The 19,917-nt window shown below is 48.0% G+C and overlaps 1 protein-coding gene across 1 annotated transcript in view; it reads right to left on the bottom strand.

Annotated features, from left to right (window-relative positions):
* Positions 1 to 19,868, bottom strand: part of LIMD1 (LIM domains containing 1) — a 31,377-nt gene extending 11,509 nt beyond the window's left edge. The window contains exons 1-2 of the mRNA XM_009331323.1: positions 19,330 to 19,868; positions 8,698 to 8,799 (exon numbers count right to left, since the gene is read on the bottom strand). Coding sequence (XP_009329598.1) covers positions 8,698 to 8,799; positions 19,330 to 19,684 — 457 coding nt within the window. The 5' untranslated portion in view covers positions 19,685 to 19,868. The remainder of the gene's footprint in view (positions 1 to 8,697; positions 8,800 to 19,329) is intronic.
* Between the last annotated feature and the right edge of the window lie 49 nt (positions 19,869 to 19,917).

Below are 19,917 nucleotides of genomic sequence, written 5' to 3'. Positions count from 1 at the left end.
TCATTTTGACTATTTTTAGCTCCTCTCCACAACTCTCTTTAAGCCCCTGGCACAAGCGTAAATGGAAATTTGCCAAAAAAGCGAGTAACTAGGTACCCCTGCAGCGACCACGGGAGTGGTGCTTGCAAACAGAGCCAATTTCTTCCTCTGCTGCTCTCAGCCTCTCCCTGCCCACATCAGGATGGACTTCTCCTCCCACCACCCCTTTGAGATGAGGAAGCATCTCCTCATCGTACACATGGGAAAGCAAGATGCAGGAAAAGCTCACTTCCCCAGGCTGCACTGGGGACCGTCCCGGTGGAGCTGGGAAATGCACGTTCTGGCTGCAGCCACACCAGTAAAACAAACCGTGCTGGGACTGCCCCACAGCACAGAGCAGGGCGGCAGCAGCTTCCGTCCCTGCGCTGAGCTCCCTGCCACGGGACAGTGCCTTACATTAAACAAGTCCCTCTCAAAAGCGATACTTCTGACTGTGTGCCTGCAGAGGCTGGCACAGGTTTCACTTGAATATGGAGATGCTGTCGTAATTTCACCGAAAGGAAGGACTGAGAACTTAAATGGCATATAAGGAATCACATATTGATCACTGCCTACTTTAAACATGCATCAATTTAAATATGCATCATGATGACCACAGAGACGATATCCTTTCATAAACCCAGGAATATTAATGTGTGGCTTGCTGCTTTCAGGATCACTTGCTCTACTACATGTCTTAAGCTGCTGGCTCCTAACTGTATTTCACTTTCACTTCACCCTGAATTTAGCTAATCTCTCACCTGAAAAAATTCAGACAATTAAAATTCTTTGGCATTTCAACCCTACCATCTTCATTCATTGTTACAAGATTTCTTGGTCCTCTTCCTGAATGGAAGGTTTGAGCCTCATGCTTTTATGTACTGCTCATCCCTAACACATCTGTCTAATCTGTTTAGCTGTGGGACCTTCAGGATGACCTCGAGGTCATTTAAGCACTGATTTCAGAATAATTCAAGCTTAGTCACTAGTGCCTTTGTGCTAAAATAAACACACTTTGCTTAGCAGCTGATAATAGGCATACCACCAGGCTGCACTCCCAGGATGTGGGTGCTTTTGTCCATCATTTTCTCAAATGACAGCTCTCTCCTTTTGAAGTTCATACAGGGAGGGGTTTACCAGGGACTTGCAACGGCCCAAGGAGGATGTTGGAAGATGCATCATTTGCTTGCTGGGGAGCTGGACTCAACTTTCTCTTTTGAAGTTGCTTTTCCTTTATTTATTAAAAGGACAATGGGGTCACAAATCCATGTTCAAAGACAAGAGATTGCTCTCGATGTATGTAATGGTAACAGGGCCATGTCCAGATCCCAGAGCCCTATGGAGATGCATGACCAGGACCCCGCATTGCTGGGGAGGCAGTGTGGACCTCACTTATCTAAGCACCATGGAGCTCCCTGCTGTATCTGCACAGCAGATGGGTGAGAATCACTGCAGACTGGCAGCTGCTCCTGGGTCCCTTCCACACTGACAACTCTGGGCCTCTGTCATTACAAAAATCAGTCCTTCTTAGAGCACCACAGCTGTAAGATAAATTTGGACATGTGATTACTAATGGCAGGTTAAATACAAAAGGATTTCAGTTTCCGGATTCACTGGATGTAAGCTCCTGACACGCTAGTGGGACAGCAGGCTGGAAACACCATCAGTCTAGCTGCTAAGGATCGAAACAAGCTCCTCCTCAGTCCCGGGTGGCTCTGGCCCAAGCTGCAGTCCTTCCCCCAGTTTTCATTTCCCCCATGTGGAAGTATGAGGGGGGTCAGATCAAGGAACCTACTTGGGTCCCTGCAGACAGCACAACGGGCGCAGGCAGAGCCCAGAGGCCTCAGCTCCCCCATACCATAGAGAAGTCCCTGCTGCCCACAGTTCAGCAGCACACAAGACCCACTGGTGCCCAGCCAGCACACGCATTTATGGAGCCCTCCGTGGATACTGACTTTGCTGACAGGCAGTACAGTGTACTACCGTGCGCAGCAGACTAGGTTGAGCATCAGAGAGCTCTACTTAATTTCTACCACCTGTGCTATTTCTGTTGGGTGCCATGAAAGCTGGATGTAGCACTGAGTCTGGCACAGAAGCGTCAATATTTCCAATCCACTCTTGAACTGGGGCTGCACGGAAGAGTCACTTAGATGCCAGCACATCCTCCAAATCAGGTAAACTCAGACTGTGATCAACCAGGAGATGCCCCAGGTCAGATCAAAGCCTTGGTGAAACCATGGGCAGAAGGATAAGACGTCTCTTAGAAAAAACTGCGCTAAGACACAGTAGCTCCATTACCATTAAGATGTTCAGTCTCTCTCTCAACTGTACCAGCTGTCTTGTAAAATTGCAAAAAACACCCTCCGCACTCTCACCACACACACATTTGAGGTGGTAAAAAATCCAACAAAACTCTGAGAAAATGATCTGATGCCTGAAAGCCAAAAGTATGCTCTGGCACGTGTAAGAAAAGGTCAGCCGCCTCTAACGGCAAAACAACCACAGGTGAAGGCAGAAATGGCTCCTCAGAGGGAAACACTGCAAAACCACAGTAAGCCACACAACTGAGCAACACCTCTCCCTTGCTGATGGCAAACCGTTGCAAGAAGATACTCAAATGTTTTTCTTTTTAGGGAAAACCCCTTGAAGCTTCAAAATTCAGAGGTAAGATAAAGTCACCCTGGGACAAAGCAGCACCACGATCCGGGGAGTCCCGGCTGAGGTACTGGTTTTCAACCAAGTGCCCAGCTGCTTTCTGCATCACTCCAGGGACGGCTGCCCTGTTCCCCAAAACGCACCAAAAGCAGGCAGCCATCAGAGCTGGCCTCCCACTCCATCACCCATCAACTGTCATCAAAACACACGGGGGCTCAGAGGAGGAAGGAGGGGGAGGCAATCTCTGTGTCCTCAGTGAATGTAACTCTGCATTGAAACTATACAAGAAAGCAATTTTTAAATTTCTCTAGGTATGGAAGAGGCCTCAGGGCTTACAGAGCCACTACTCAGAAAATTATTTCTAGGTACCATTAAAACATTATAAGAAACCGCACAAAATCTTTACAGCACAATTAATCCTATGCCTGTTCTTAACAAAAAACAGTACTTTGACAATGACATTATAAAATAAAAAGACCAGAAAGACTGGAAATACATTCCATTAAAGGTTTCAACCTTTTTTCTCACATTGTCCTGATGATTTCAGACTTTCAGCCAGCACTAAAACACGTGCAATTGACTCAAACCACTAGCATATTGATAAAACCCTGACTGCATCTCCTGTGGGTGAGCTGAACATTTGTACCTTTCCAGCAGGGATATCTACCGAGGACACCTGGACCATGCCAAAGCTCCTTTCCAGCTCAGACCCCAAAGCACTACCGCCCTGAAATCTGGCCAGGAGAGGAACAAGTACTGTCATCCTACCATGAAAGCTGCCCCAGCGTTTCTCATCTATGGCAAGCACTTCTTGTGCCAAACGGCAGGGATTTGTCACCAGCGAGCTGAGAGACTGAAGACAAAAAGTCAGCAAGAACAAAGCAGCAATTTAGACTGGAGCTGAAACACGCACTGATGCCTTCCCTGTCTCCCAAACTGTCGGGAGGCACGGCTGAACCTTTTCTGAGATTACTTTTGCTAAAAAAATATATTGTTTACTACGTGGACTCTTGCATGATAATTTTATTAAAGGGATGCTGAGGAAGTATTACCAGCAGTACTTTGCACTCTCCACTTTGAAGATCTGTGCATTTCTCACGCATGTCAATCACTATAGTGGTTTTATATCCAATTACAAGCAGTAAACTCTGCCCCCACTAGAAGAGCTGGTAGTTTCTGCATCTGCAGATAACCAGACACATACATGCGCCGCGGGGAAATTCACTTGGCAAGGCTGTCTGTCCTGCAACCTGGGATTAAGTCGCACTCCCAGAAAAAGGTGACTTTCTCCTTGTTGAGTTATTTAGTGATACCAATAAAAAACACGGCCTTGTTGTTCCAGGGGTTATATACCAATATGGGGCATGCTTATTCAACATAATTATCCCAATGACACGAAGAGCCACATCGCTCTAAGTAGCCATGCTTTATAATCACTGCAGCGAGACTAATTAGCCCAAGCAGAGGGCTATGCTCACAGATACACTGCTTCGATACCTTAGCCACCTTGTTTAGTAAATGACCCTTGATACCTCTAAACACAACTACATTGTGAAATATTAAAAAATACCCTATATATATCCCCAGATGGTGGCAAGAGACAGCCAACTCATGTTATTTCAAACTCTGCCACTGGAACAGCAGCCTGTTAGCCTTACACAGGCATCAACATTAATCTGAGCTTACAATAAAAAAAGAAAAAGAAAGTAAGGTAGTAACATTGAGATGTCAAAGGTTGAATTCTGTAATCTGGCAAACATGCAAGGTTTCCACCTCTTTGTAATAAGGGGTCAAAATCTGGTCCTCATTTTGGACCTTCTGCTGCAGTTCAACATCAAGCCCTCCTTCAAACCACCTTGCAATCAGTTCTTTCTTTCTGACTTCCTTCCTCGCCTACAGATTTCCTTCACAGTCATCTCTGACACTTCCCTTGCACTTTTTTAGCTTTCAGATTTCCTCCGAGGACCAAGCGGCTCAAGCACAAGACCCCTATGCTCTAAATTACACTGCCAGCAGAGCTAAAAAGGTCTGTTTTCCAGGCAGTCTGCAGCAGTCGGATGTAAGTCTGGCTGAATCCTAGAGAAAACACTGAAACACCACAATAGGTTAGAGCGATACTGTCTAGTGAAATCTATATAATTTATAAGGTCTCCTTACTACCTAAATAATAAATATTGACAACTGGAAACAGCTGCATTTTTTGTGATCTGAGGAGGTATAAACAGGTGATTTAACTTAAATGGTTAATGTGTAACAAATCATTTGATAACTACAACTGTTTGTCCAACAAACTGAAAAAAAAACCAAGACAGAAACAGACACTTTGAGCTTGCAGGAAATAGCCGTATGAGTTTCGAGGACTTTTTTTTTTTTTTTTAACCTACTTTCACGGTCCTCCTGTAAAGCAAATATAATTTATTACTAATCCTGCAGAAAGAGCCCAAAGTTTTTTCCTCTCCCTCTCTGCAAAAAGCTGCCTTGTTTGTGCCTCTGCCCTGTGACAAACAAGAAGATAAATGAGACATTTATGCCAAAGTAATCATTCTAAATCTGTTGTTTTGACCTCTAAGCCAAATTTTCTGCATTACATGCCAGTGGCTCAGATAAAACAGTACATTTTTTTTCCTGACAACTGAACCCTGTAACGTATGCGTAGCTCTTGCTCAACAAATTGCTCTATCATTTATCTCTGAACATATGTGTATCAGGAAACAGAGAGTGTAGGAAATTTGGCGCCATGAGGTATCAACACCCCTCCCCTCCTTAGACCCTCTTGGTTTTCTGTATCTGGGAAACTAATGCACATTTGGACACAAATCCAACTACGAGCAAAATTAGAAATCCTCACTAAAATGAAAACAGCAGGACAGCAGATATAAATATCTGGAGGACAATATGCTTTACCTTAATAGGTAATTTTGTATATTTTATTTATTGGAGCGGAGATATTCAGCGTTCCACCAGAGCAGAAATTTTAGGATTGAAATCACAAGCAACCTTGACTTCTCAAAGACAAGATTGTACTGGATGGTGTCCAAGATGAACTCCACTTGACCTTAAAAGCACTACTTACTTTTCAGCTGGAAACCAGAGTTTCCACATAGGCTGCTCAAGACATGCTTTGCAGCTAGACAGACAATACTGTCCGGACAAATATTTATTTTTCTGGCAGATAAAATGGTCTCATCATATTTACTGCAGCGACACAGATGACAGCAAGCCTGCAGAGAGGCACGCGCTCTCTCTGGGTAACGACAGGGCTGTGTGCCCTTCATTCATCTTGCGGCCGATGGTCCTGGGGACTGGGAAGTGACCTCGGTCTGCGAAAGAGGGGATTCCCCTGGGGTACATTTCCTCCCTGAGCGCAAGGGCAGGACGGCATGTACCAGCCCAGACATCAGTTAAGCAGCTGCAATGCAAAGAGGCTTGATGAATCAGAAAGTCAGCCCAGCTATGCCTTCACAAGCACAGCAAGCCAGATGGCAAAGCACGCTTTGGGGGGGGGAGAATACAAATGCCCTCCCTGTGCCTCCCAAGCCCCTGGAGCAAACAAACCCCGCACGAAGGGCCCTGCAGACGACAGTGGCAGCGCAGGAAACCACCCCCTGTACTGGAGGGTTTCTTGTAAGCCTTGCCACTTTCACGTGCACATGAGAGAAACTCCGCTACTGCAGAGGCCTCCCTCCAGCACCGCTCTCCTTCGAGTACCAGAAGTCCCACGCCATCACACACGCTCCTCTCCATCCATCCATGTCGGCCACCGCTGCGTCCAGCTCCCATCTTAGTACGGCCGCTGTCCCAATGAGAAGGGCTTGAGCTTTCATGAGTAATTACTCTCCTGCACGTACCAAGACGGAACAGGCTCTTGTTTATACTCATGTGGCTTCCATTCCCCTTTTTTATCTCATATAGAAATACAGCATTTTCTACTCAGATAAATATTATTACTCCCCTCCTTTCTTTTTTTTTTTAAACTAGCATTTTTACTAGCCTTTTTTTTTTTTTTAAACTTTCCATTTGAAATGCTTTGCACATCTCCAAAGAGATTCCTCAGTTACAGCCTGGGTTAGAGAGAAAATGGGCTTCACTTTGCTGAACTTAGGTTTTTTTCCCATCTAAGTCTCACCCAACACCCAAACCTTTTCATCTTGCACTGGAAACCTCTAGAAAGGGTTGCCTTTTAGAATAAGCAGCAAATAGCTATTCTTTCAGCCCTTACCAACCCACCTCATTAGAAATAGGATTAAGCTATTTTTTAACCAAACACAAACAAACATAAACAGAAGTAACCACTAATACCTCTGCAACCACAAGTACCTCTCTAGTGCAGGTCTCCAAATAAAGATGATAAAATCCATTCTAAAAGGAGGATTGAAAGTGTTTCTTTCTCAAGCACCAGTTGCACAGTAGTAATTTTAGACATTTAAGACAGCTCGAACCTGCTGCTGGATTATTTTTAACAGGAGCTTTGTGTGCAAAGGCAGTTTGGAGGCCACCCGGCCACGGAGGGCAAAAGGTCCCTGAAGCAAAGCTCTGTCTGCAGCCAGGAATCCTCTCCTCAGGAGAAGATTTCGAATTAGTTTATATGAGGGGACAAAAGAGTGAGCTGTGCCTTCTGAGCCTTTAGGAAACTGCCACCACACGCAAACACTACTTTTTCTTTTCAGTTTTCCCGTCTTTGCTTAGATGACGGTGAAGTGCTCTACTGAAAACATAGGTAAGGCAAGGCATCTGGTGTCGGACAGCTGGGAAATGAGCAGAGTTCAAGGTTCAGCTATTATTAAAAAGCACACACATCTTTCTATATTTATTCCCACTTTACAGCTCCAAATAAAACACATGCAGTCCTGACGAGTTTACAACTCTAAATACAATGCAGGAGAAAAACCCTAAGACTCATCTGGGAAAACCAAACTGATATATACAAAAGCACCAGAAGGATTATTATTTTTTCTGCCACCACATATACAGCTACATTTCTAAAAATATGCTACTAGCCCTAGAGTTAGACATAACAAAATAGAAAAAACACTGTCTTACAAACACAGCCACAATTTGAAATCAAGTGGCCTGGTTCCTCACCCCATCATGGACCTCCTCAAAAAGCCGCTCAGGAAGATCCATACACTGCAGCATGCTATACACTCCAGCAAGCTTCATGTGTGGGTCTGACATGCAGCAGGGAGCTCGGCAGGGCCAGCTGAACTATTTACGCCGCTTCCTGGGCAGATTTCACAGGGCTCGCCATCGCTGCTCCCAGCCTGACACCTCTGGCACAATAACTAGCTCCCTCCCTGCAATAACCAGAAAGCAAGCCCGCAGAGACATGTCCCTCATCTCAGGGCACGGCTCCATTTCTCTGAAGAAAGAACAAGCAAGATGTGTAACCTGGGGAATTCATGCACTTAGATGCTTTGACCGGAGGTCCCTCAGAAGGGCAAAACAATTACAGCGAGTAAAGGTAATGCACACAGTGAAAACACCATGACTGGACTGACCATGCAGCAGCTCCATCTGAAAAGGTGTCTCCAGCACTCGCAGAGCCCGCTGGTGATACTTGCACCCTGCCTGCGCCCTTGGCATGGTGCTGAGCCGGCGGCTCTCCCTGGGGTCCGCAGACTGAAAGACCAGAATGGCTGTAAAGTCTGACGTGACAAATAAAAAACACCTAAATGCCAGCTAAGGCATATTCACTGCCACTTTGAAAAAATACTCTTATGAGTAAGAAAACATAGCTGTAACAGAGAGACAGAGGAATGAAAACAACCATCCCCCATACTAGAAGGCAGACAGCCGGCACAATCCAAAGTATCTTTTCTACATGCTTTGCAAGAACCCGTTCAAAAACAAATAGCAACCACTACCACCAAGACATACAGCTGTGGCAGACTCCAGCTAGCAGATAATTCAATAACCACCTCCTTTTTTTCCCCCCTTTACACCAGAAAAATGTTAAGCCCGAAGAGTTTGCCCCAGGGCCCTGCTCCAGCAGCACCGGCAGTACGCCAGGCAGGGGGTACTCACTGCAGGCTCCGCAGGTGAAGCAGCCATCGTGGTAGAGGTTGCCCATGGCCTGACAAGCCTGGTTTGCTCCATACACCCCCTTGCTGCACTTCACGCAGGTGCCTGGAAGAGAGAGAGGGAGACAGAGGTCAGAAGCAGCACCTGATGGGGTAGCTGGGGTCACTGGCTGGGTGACCACACCTGTAATTTGGCATGGTGGCTTGGCAGCTTAGGACCAGGTGGTTCACTGTAGCCACAAGATGTAGGTGACATCAGTGTCACCCACCCTGAGAGATGCTGTTAACAGAGGCCACAACGGTCATCAAACTTCCACAGCAAAAGCCTTTTGCAAAAAAGTAAACTGGACAACAGTTTACAAACAGCAGCCCTGTTTGTCTACAGTGACATCTCCTTCCTTCACCCATTCATTCCCATAAACTTTACATGCATTTAAAACCACTTAATGATCCTCCCAAAAGCCTGGGTGGTAGTAAGTGGTGCCCAGGGCTGTTCACAGACCAATAGTTTCTGCTACTTATTGCATAAAATAAGCTTGTTGGCTGCAACTATTGTGAGGAAAACACACCTCCTCACTTAGCCCCTTTAAATCTTCATTGATTTCAGATCCCGCTCGCATCTGCTGAAGGCCCTAAGGATTTTCCACCAAGACAGAGCTGAACTGACTACCTGACACCTACCTCTCTTCCCTCTGTCAGCCACATCTGAACAGGCAGACCAAACGTAGGTGCTATCTACAGACCATGTACCCTGCCCAGACGTTCTTCTCACCTCTTGCAGGACAAGGCAAGAAAGAAGTCAGTTTTAAGGAGAGGATACCTGGTGGCAGCAGCACCACCAGCCGAGGGGGGCTGACTCTCATGGGGTGAAGGAGAGCCAGGGCCGGCACACACGGCCAACTTCTGCTATAAGCTGTCCCAAGTGCAAATCCAAGTTGCTCCTCGCACCCAGGCTTTCCTGCCACCACCATCACCTAAAGACCAGGGTCAGCTCTGGAGTCCAGAGGGAGAAGATGACTGCACTCGGCTGTTCAGCCCAATCTCTCACTACAGCCAGCACAGCCAAGCATACTTCCACCTGCACCTGCCCCGGTGTGGGGCTCCAACCCAAAACCCAAGCCAGGCAGAAAGAGTAGGGTGAGGATTTCTACCTCATGAGGAAGCTGCTGGGGCCCTCCAGTCACAGAGCTGCCTGCTCGAGGGTGGAAACAGTGGCAACAGGGCAGATGCACGGTGGTGGTGGTGGGGAGGGACCGCAGGGAGGAGACCCTAGCACTGCAGGTTTGCAAAGGGTGTTGTGTGTTCACCTAGGGCCTCTCAAATCTCACCACATTTCCACATAAAACTGGTTTGATAATGGAGTAAGAAGTGATAACTGAATTTCACGCCTTTAACGGCATCTGCAAGCAGGACCTGCTCCCTCCACCTGGCAGGGACAAACAGCGAGGCCGCCCAAAACCACTATTAGTGGCTGGCGAAAGAAAAGTCCTTGTCCAAGGAAAACGACACATCAAGCCAGTTTACTTACTTCAGGCATTTCCCTGTGATTGCGACAGACCGGTTTTAAAGCAGCATCACCCTTTAACTACCTCTAAATGAGAAACTTCAATCTGTGTTTAAGCAAATAAACATGGATCTACCCAAAAAAGGGCAGTGTGAAGGACAAACAGAAGATGTTTCTCTGCTCCTCAGTGACCCTGCAGATGTGACTTTGCCTCCAGGTCTCTCCTTCCACCGCTGCTCCGACTCTTAAACTCCCTGGGGCAGAGACTGTTGGTCACGTCTTGCTCCTACTGGCCCAAGAAGCGGGACAGCATCATCTTGCTGGAGATCCTTAGTCATGTCATGGTTAACAAAACTTCACTTCTTTCAGGGCCCTGCAAGCTCCGGGGTAATTGGAAAGGTCTGGTGAAAGTTAGGAAGAAGCCCAACGTACTTACGACAGCGCTGAAAAGTAACTCCCAACTCCAGCAGCACCACGCTGGCAGTCCCAGGGTGGTTAACAATTTCTTCATGCAGCCGATAGCTGCAGCCGTCAGTTTTCACGCTACAGGGTTAAAAATGCTCAGGAACCCTTTGCAGTAGCGCACACAGGGCTGCTGAAAAGCAGATATTTCATTTTCCCAGAGCAGACACGGCTCTCTGTGCTGCAGTTGCCTGCGTGTGTTCAACTGCACACTGAAAGCTGTCCTAGCACTGCTCCAAGCCCCACTGCACTCAGAGCCAGAGTCCAAACTGACACAAACCTGGAGAGAAGGCTGCAGAGAATAATTAGTTACTCTGTTTTGTCCAAATGCAACCTGAGCTGAAATACTAGCTTGGCTGCAGGCCCACCCCAGCACACAGACTGGCACCAAGTTAGCAAAACTTGCTGGTTCTTTTCAAACCAAGCAGATTTATCTCAGTTATTTACTGAAAGAAACATTTTAAGAAAGCAAAAGATAAATCACGCAGGCATTACAAAAAAAAGAAGAAAAAAAAAAGAAAAGACAATACACAGATACTAAAATCTGGCTTTTCAAATGGATGTGTTCTCCCAGGAACACGTACATTCAGCGGCAGCCTGAGATGCTGTGCAACCGTCTGACACAAGAGTTAACAGCTACCTCACAAAATTCCCTCTCAACTACAGCGATGCCGAGTGGAAAGTTTTGAGAGCAGAAAACCTGCCGATTTTGCTGCTCAAAGCCTTCTTTCCACGACATTCACCAGGCTTTCCACAGAACCGATGTACTTAATTGCACTGCAAGTGCTGCATTTTCCCCTTTTCCATACCAATGAGCAGTTGCTCCAGAAAAAATCACCAGCATGCTCTGATTTCCTCCTTTCTAGAAAGCAGCCGGGTGACACTGAATATGGATGAGCAGCAAGAAGAAGCAGGAGGCAGAAGGCACAGCAGCTGCGTGCAGGCACAGTGCACGGTAAAGATGCTGGCAAGCATCTAAAGCCACTATAAAATACCCTAACGCAAATCCCACAGAGGGCAGAAATTGCCTCTGCTGTCTCTTGTCCATCCCATTTAAGCTTCAGAGCATAGGCACTACCTATGTTTTCCCCAACAGCACAGATAGTCTGGCCGGATCCTGCAGGAGCTGCCCAGGCTCCTGCATCCGTACCCAAACCTTCCTCCACCTCCCGCCCCTCGACCGCCCCCACCATCCTTCCCTTTTTCTTTCAGTACATGCTCCGTTTCATCCCCTGCTTAACCCTTTTATCCACTTCTTTAAATATTTAGGCCCTTAAAACACAGAAAATAAAGTCATAGAATGAAAGGGCTTTTAAAATAAATTGACAGTGTTGTCTGTAAAAACTATAATGTGCTAAATTACCCAACTATGTAATAACCAACCATGCTATAAGTATTTATAGATGTCCCGTGGCAAGGCTGACAAATGAAAAATGGCATTATGGAAAATCTGTGTATCGTTTATGTTTTTACCTGTACCTGCTAACTCTTACTTGAAAGCCAATTAAATTTCAGTAGCAATTGGAATTATTCTAGAAATAAGTCTTTGCTTCTTCCAAATATAATATTCTGAAGTATTTTAAGCAACATACTTGAGCCTTCATCTCCAACTCGCAGCACACCTGGCCTGAAAGGGGGAAAAAAGGTGATTTTTATTGATTTTTCCTTTCCACTTTTTTTTGGCCGCTCGCTCCCTGCTGCCACAATGATCCTGTTCTTTCGGCTTAGGCTATGCAACAAAAAAGCAATACCTGCTGCTGATGGCGGCCAGCCGCCAAGCTCGGCGACACACATGCAAAGCCAGCCTGATGGAAGGCAGCGCAGCACAGGGCACATCCAAGCCCATCCTGCCACAAAACGGGCTCTGCGCCCTGCTCCACGCCAGCTCCAACAACTATTTCCCGAAAGAGTGCTGAGTGTGCTTTCTGCTAGCCAGGGCGTAGAGTTAAAATGTCAGCAGCATCAGTCCAGCCCCACATGCTGCTGATGCTAGTCAGCAGCTTAGGGTAATTTTCTTGGCATAACGCAGCATTTAGCACAAACTTCTGTCCTCAGCTCGAAGCAGAGGGATCCCGAGTACCCACGGCTCAGCGAGATGCCCGATTCCTGCACTTGGTTACTTCGCGACACGTAACAAACGCTTATGCAAGCGTCGATCTGAGCATATATCCCCTCCAAAATTATGGCTTTTAACCTCAGATGGCGTGATTAAGATGTTATTAAGGAGAAATGAAAGGTTTCTCTTTCACCACCAGGATGACAAGCCCAAAGCACCACACACGTGCAGCGCCCGTAAATTCACGCTCGAGCGTGCCGGCAGAATGGTAGCCAGATTTGGAAAGGGAAAGGGATGGAAATTGCTGATTTCGGCTCAATTTCTGCCGGCAGGGCAGCCGGGCCCCGGAAAACAAAGAAATCTCTGTTCCCTTTCACATCATGCGGCAAGCAACCGCCTGCGCTGCAGCTGAGCGCCTGAACAAAGGGACCTTTGGGGCAAAGCTGGGACCGAAAACATGCCCTGTAAGCCACGTCCCCGGTGCTCGCTGTACTCCATCTCGGCACTGCAAACCAGGAGGGCTGTCACTGGGAACAGCCTTGGCTCACGAGATCAAACAGGTCTGATGCAGACCTCAAGGGCTGTCAGAAATGAAAGCAAACCCGGCGCCCAGTCTGAAATGTCACTTCCATCATCAAAGCTCAACAAGTGCATTTCCATTTACCGCCGGACTCAAAGCCTTTAGAGATGTTTTTTCCTCTAAGTGTTGCTATTTCATGCTCACCAGAAGGAGCTCAGTTACTTACTGTATCCCACTTGCTAAAAATTCAATGCAAACCATGCTGAACAACAGCATTTTCTGGGACTGGTCACTATGATTTATTTCCATGTGCCAGGCATCATCTATCTACAAACCAAGAACACAGTTGTGGGTTTTGCCAGCAGCATCCCCCTCCTTTTCAGCAGCATCCCTGTTCTCAGCAGCATCCAGAACAGCCAAGCTTTTCTACACGTGCTCCTAGTTGGGTTTGCTAAGGCTGTCGCTTAATTTTAGAGGGCCAAATGTGTTGCTGTGCTGCTTCAGTGGTGAGATTTCCTTGCCATGTCAATCTGGTCCCGGATAAGAGGAATGCAGTGGCATGATGAGGGGAGAGTCTGGTGATGTGGGTCTGCATACGTAGCTAATCCAGAAACAGCACTCAGAGGAGTAGGTCTATCCTACCCTGTCCACTTACTCCATGCAAGCCACATTTCCATGATCAGCTTGACTCTTCTCCACCACAAGTAACTGTTTTTTGCCCCCTCCTTACAGGAGGCTGGATTTATGCTGAAGAACCCCCAGCTGCATTTGGAAGAAAACCCCAGAGCCTCTGCATGTAAATACCTCCCATATCATCTTTCCCATCTGCCCAGACATGCACGTGGCTAATCCAGAAGCATCCCTGCTGCATCTTTGCAGAAGCTGTACCTTCAGGAGGGTCCTCCCCGTCAGAGCGGGAAAGGGGAACTAAGTAAGAGGAGAGCTCTCCTCCTCTTCACCCTCGTGAAGCTGCAGCTTCTGTGTTTCCGACCCACCTATTTATTCCAGGAGAACCAAATCCTTCACTTAGACACACATTTTTCAAAGACCGTCTGCTGAAAAAAAAAGACTTCACCCTGTCATACCCAACGTGATGCTCAGTTCTTTGGGTTTTACTTCACACTTTCTCCAGAACCTAATGCCACCTCCCTGTGGCTCACCTTAACCAAGTCATTCCTACATCAAACTCTAAATTAGACATACTGCGTGCCTCGCTATGCTGTTATCCACTACTGTGCAATCGCACTTGCTGGAGAGTTGATTTCAAGGAGCTCTGGAGGCCCGTGCGAGATCAAGTGCCTGGAAAACCTGGCAGTCTGGTCCCATTCACCACTGGGTATCATCACTCATATCAGCCCCATGTTGTCACTCAGTGGTAGCAAAGATGTGCTCCCTGCAAGCAAAGGTCCTCGTGCCCAAAGAACGACAGATTTGGTAAATGTAATTTTTCTATACTGTTTTTGCATGCCATGTTCTTGACCCCCGACTTTGCTGTAGATAGTCATGTACACACTGCCAGCAAAGTACAAAATGCCATCAAACTCACGTCAGTGACATTTTAAGTACCTTATAGCGATGTCAGAGATTACATTAACTCCAGTGCCAAATGAATGAGGTTCCTTATTCCTTTCAGTCCCCACTGCCACAGTATCCTGTCTGAAAGACCTATTGATCCTCTGCCTCAACTCCTTCCTTTCTCTTTCCTTTTGGTACAGATTTTTCCTTAGCTTGCAAACCCAGCTGAGCTCCCAAGAGGAAGGGAGGAGAAGCACATGCTGCTGTAATCCTGAAGAGCCATATCCCAGGCAAATACTTACTTGCTTGGTTCCCTGCAGTGAGAAAAGCTTTGCAATCTGCACACACCCACTAGTCCACGTGTCGTGATCCTTCCAGCTTTCCTTGTTCCACCAGGACCCGCCTCGCCCTGCCTCCCTCTCCTCTCCGCTGCAGACAGGCAACTCCTTCCAGCTGTGGTGTTCTCCCAGGAGCAGGCAGCGAGGGATGCCTCCACTCATTCCCAGTGGAAACAACGCCGTTATCATCACCCATGTACAAAACAAACCTCAGAAGAACTTTCATTTTAACCAGAAATTCTCCCCTCAGCAGCCCTGAAACCCTCAGCAGCAGGGTTTGGTAAAGGCCGCAGGTGTGTACAGTCTTAAAGTTAAACAAATTGTGTTTTTGGCAGTGGTAAAACACTAATTTCACTATGCATGAGACTTTGAAAGAGTGCTGCTGGCCTTTGAGCTGATCACACCCATTCAAAGGTGCTGGGGTTCCATGTCTCCATGGGGTTTCAGCAACTCAGCTACCACTCTGCTTCTGCCAAGGGGAAAAGAAATCTGCAGACTTTGCTACGAGATCTTCTCTGCCTGACTGCTGGGAAGCATCCCAATATTTCAGTGCAAAACAAAATGCCTGGGATGCTCATAAAATACCTGCAGCTTATCAGCTTTGCTCTAAATAATAAGTAAGATGGAACTCAATACCTAACAAATATTTGTAACAAGAAAACCATTTATAAAAATTGTTTTAAAAAAAGCTCTTGGTAAGGGTGTAGATAGTCTCCATCAGATGGAGATTTCCATCTAGCTATATGAAATAAGCACTGGTAAAAAAGTGATGCTACATGTTACACCTCTGAAAGCATCAATCTGTGCCTACAGACCAAGGAACTGCATGGTACCTCAGGTTCTGCTAAAATGAATGGCAAAACCTCCCTGCAGACCCCAGGACCTCTCAGCCAGGCCTCTCCCCTACCAAGTCACTTCCAGGCAGTGCAGGCAGACACTCGGTTTGGTTGTGCACCTGCCTGGCTCTCACCTGAAAACTCGTCCCACGCCAGTCTTTGGAATGGTGCCACCGCACCTAACGCAAAACATCTGCATTGCACTGGGTGGTGCTAGCAGAAGAGTTGCAACTCCCCCAGTCACTCCTATTTAATTAATCTTCCTTTCACCAAGCGGAGATGAAGGCTGGTGCATCCAAAGGAACACCATGGAAAGTCAGCGGGATTCAGGCACCTCGCTCCTGGCTGGTCCCTGGAAACAGTATGCCAAAAACCTGAATATAACCTAAGGTGGCTTCTAGCAGCACCTCCTGGGACCTGGGGTCCCTTCTCTGCTGCATGGGAACCAGCATCTCCAGGGAGCAATTTTAGGATTTCCCTCCCCAAGCGTAAGACCTGGGTGATACCTGAGACTCCTTATGTCCTCCTCGAAAGCCCACATAAATCAAGTCAGCATTTCAAAAGCACTCTTGGAGAACCCAAATTGCTCCAGAGGAGGAATGTCCCAGAGACACGTGCAGCCCATGCTGCTCACACATAGGCCACTATTTAAAAAAAGAAACTTCTTGGCTTTGTTTGCTTCTTTCCTTTCACTTATTATACATACTCTGAGCAGACAAACAGATTTTGTACAGCAAGCTGGTGCTGACAGACAACCAGACTGCCTGTTACTCCTCAGCAGAGCATCCTACCTATGTTATGCCTAGTCCCTAGCTTTCCTAGGCTTTCATTTACAAATGCTCGTTTTCACATAGTGAAGGAAAAAGCAGCTCCTTTACTGTGATCAGAATTAATTGTTCATAATAAATATCTGGTCCAGAGAGAGACAGACAGAAGGACTGTATGTTACCAAGACAGACAGACCCATCTTAAAAAAATCTCCTTGTTACAAAAGCAGCACCCAGAATTAGGAGAGCTGAAAGCATTTTAGATAAAACACTTTGGTCATCTGCATTTCAGTCCTCGTTTCATTTCCTGGCTCTGATGTACTGTAAAGCTGCTGCATGAGACTTCCCTTCACTGGGGGAAAAGTCTGATCCTTTTTATCACTATTGCATAAAAGTATTTACTTTCCATCCTAAAGTTTGCTAGCTTGAGGGTAGGGAATAGCAAAGATAGATTCAGAAGACCAGCTGGGTCCTTTACTCCTCCAAAGGAAGTACGGTAACTGTGAAAAAATGAAAATAAAAGTGAGAAGGAAAGGGGGAGGAGGCCCATAAGTAAAATACCTCGGTACTTGCCCCTTCCTGCTCCTTGGTCCTCTGCAGAGCAGATTTGCTGAGCCTTCCTCCACAGAGCTGAGGCTCCACAAACCGTTACTTCTTCCTCTGCCATGACTGCATCCTTTTGTTTTTCCCTCTCCCTCTCCTCCGTCACTCTCCTCCTTTCCCAATTTCTCAGACACTACACCCTAGTGTAAAACCTCCTGCCAGGAGGATGTCAAAAGACCTCACTGGGGATCAGGCAGCCTCCCCCTCTCCTCCCTCACCGGGGCTCACCGGTAACTCAGCCACCTGACCAGCAGGACTCTCCGTGCTGCCAGCATTACTTCTGCTTCACTACAGATTTCCCACAGGACGAAAGCCTCCTGGCGCTACCCCCTATTTTGTGACAAAAATGTAAAAATAATCTAACCACCAACTAGGTCTCTCTGCTTTCTCACCCCATCCCCATGCACAGTTTGGATGAGGTATGATCCAGCTGGTTTACTTGCACCGTGAGGAGAAGACGCACACAGCAGGGTCTGTTGAAGAGACCCCTGACACCTCTCCAGTGGAGCTGAATGCCACCTCCAGCAAAATATTCCCATTTTTGAGCACCACCTCCCATGAGACTGTTGTCCCAACCCCATCTTCGTTATCAGCTCCTTGTCACAGCGTTCAGCCCCCGCCTCCCCAGACGAGGCTCCTTGAGCTCATTCAAACCACGTGCTGCCCGCACGGGACAGAAAGCACCAAAACACATTTCCAGGCCAAAACGCTCCAAGTACAGCAACTCGACACATCACTTTTCTGTGACAGAATAAAAACGCATCTGCCCTGCCACAAGGCTGAATCCAGTCTCAGATACTGAGATAAACAATCCCAGCACAGCCCTCTGCAGGCATGTACCACCACCTGATGCCAAGAAACACACTTTGTTATGCAATTTGCCACCGAGCACTCGGTGGGCCCTCCAGCTATGTCCCCAAAGCTTGGCGTGAAGCCCGTGGCTGCTCCTGTGTGTGCAGACCACCGCTGAGCCACCCACCGACCCCACTGGGCAGGACCCCATGCAATGGCACCTGTGCAGCCCGAGGTGCAAACCCTTCCTCTGCACCAGGCTGAAGAGTTTAATCTGTCCCCGCTTCTACTTCTGTGTCTGTGGGTCTAAAATCGTGAGGAAAATCTATACGCTAGACCTGCTCCTATCATTCATTAAATTAACCATGGAGTTCTCAGCCTTCCCAGCAACTTTGGGTTTCCATCTCCCAAAAGCTGAGCTATTATTAAATTGCGAAGTGGCACAGCAGGGAAAGGAAACACTTGATTTGCCTCTGACCTTCTGCCATCCTGGGGTAGTAAATCGGTTTAATCCAGCAGGACATTTAATATTCTCATTGGGAGATCCTCACATGTAAGCAGTCCCTTTCCACTGCCAAGCACCAGCAATAACCTCTGGTGGTGGTCGGGACTACTAGCAGACCCGAGATTTAGGGATTCAGGATGCACCGATCCTTTCAGAGCTGATGGGGACCAGCACCTGGGGGCAGGGGGAAATCCTGGCAAGTCTGGGAAACCACCACCCTTCCCATCCCCAAGCAACTCCTCTTCAAGAGATCCCGCAAGCACGCCTGGCCATGGCCACCTCCACGGGGTGGTACCACCAAGCCTCGCCCGAGCTCTGTGCCCTTCTCCGTGCCCGCAGAGTACACAGGCACGACTCCTCCACAAGCTGGACGGCTGCTTTCCCGCTCACATGTGGTCAGGCAGAGTACTTTTAAGACACAGATAACCAGGAGTACTGTCAAGAAAAGTTAGGTGCCTCCCTGCCGGCAATGAAGGGCACTTCAAAAGATGCTGCTCCAGCTTCTTCTCAGCGCTGTCCTCCCCAAAGCTGCTAAACTACCTTTGCTTTAAAATTTAAGAGATAGGATAAAAGAAAAAAGTGTCGCAGGAGGAAAAGCCTCCAGTCCCTGTGATAAATAAAAGTTAAATAACAAAAAAATTGAGAAAGAATAACCAAGCAGGCGTATGGAGGTGCGAACCCTGCAGTGACACTTTGCAACGAACCCCTTTCATGCTGACTGGCAGACTGCCTCCTTACCGAAGTAATCGGCCTTCGGCCGAGCATCCATCTCTTGCTCCAGGCGCTGGGTCAGTGCCTCCAGCTTCAGCTCAGCCGCCGATGGCCCTTGCTCCGGCTGCGGAAGGAGGGTCTGGCAGGGCAGCTTCACCTTCGCTGTGCTGGAGCCCTCCAAGTGCTCAGCATCCGACCGTGGGCCACTTGCGCCCTCCAGGAAAGGCGGCTGTGGAGCATCTGGAACCGTCGGCCCACGCGAGGCCAGGCGTGAGGAGCCCAGCTCAGGGCTCGCGCCGCTGCCATTGGGCCGATGGTTTTGACCATGGGCCACGAAGTGGCCGGCTGGGCCGGGGTAGGCGGCAGCGTGCTGGTAGTCCATGCTCGGGGCAGTGGGCACGGAGCTGGAGGGGAAGGACAGCGGGACGCCCTGGTACCACAGTTGGCTGCCGTCCCCTCCGGCGCTGGGACCGCAGGCATCAGCAGGACCCGAAAACCCCCGGGCGGGCTGCACCGAGGGGGCCGAGAAGGAGGAGGACCTCTGCTGCGGCAGGGCCCCCAGCACCCCCTCCTCCGTTCCCGCCAAGGGTGCCAGGGGGGTCAGGGCGGGCGAGA

This window comes from Pygoscelis adeliae, unplaced genomic scaffold (genome assembly GCF_000699105.1).
Source record: "Pygoscelis adeliae isolate BGI_AS28 unplaced genomic scaffold, ASM69910v1 Scaffold199, whole genome shotgun sequence".
Taxonomy (NCBI): Eukaryota; Metazoa; Chordata; class Aves; order Sphenisciformes; family Spheniscidae; genus Pygoscelis; species Pygoscelis adeliae.
Note: the sequence above shows the minus strand (reverse complement) of the source record. Positions and strands in the feature narration are given on the sequence as shown.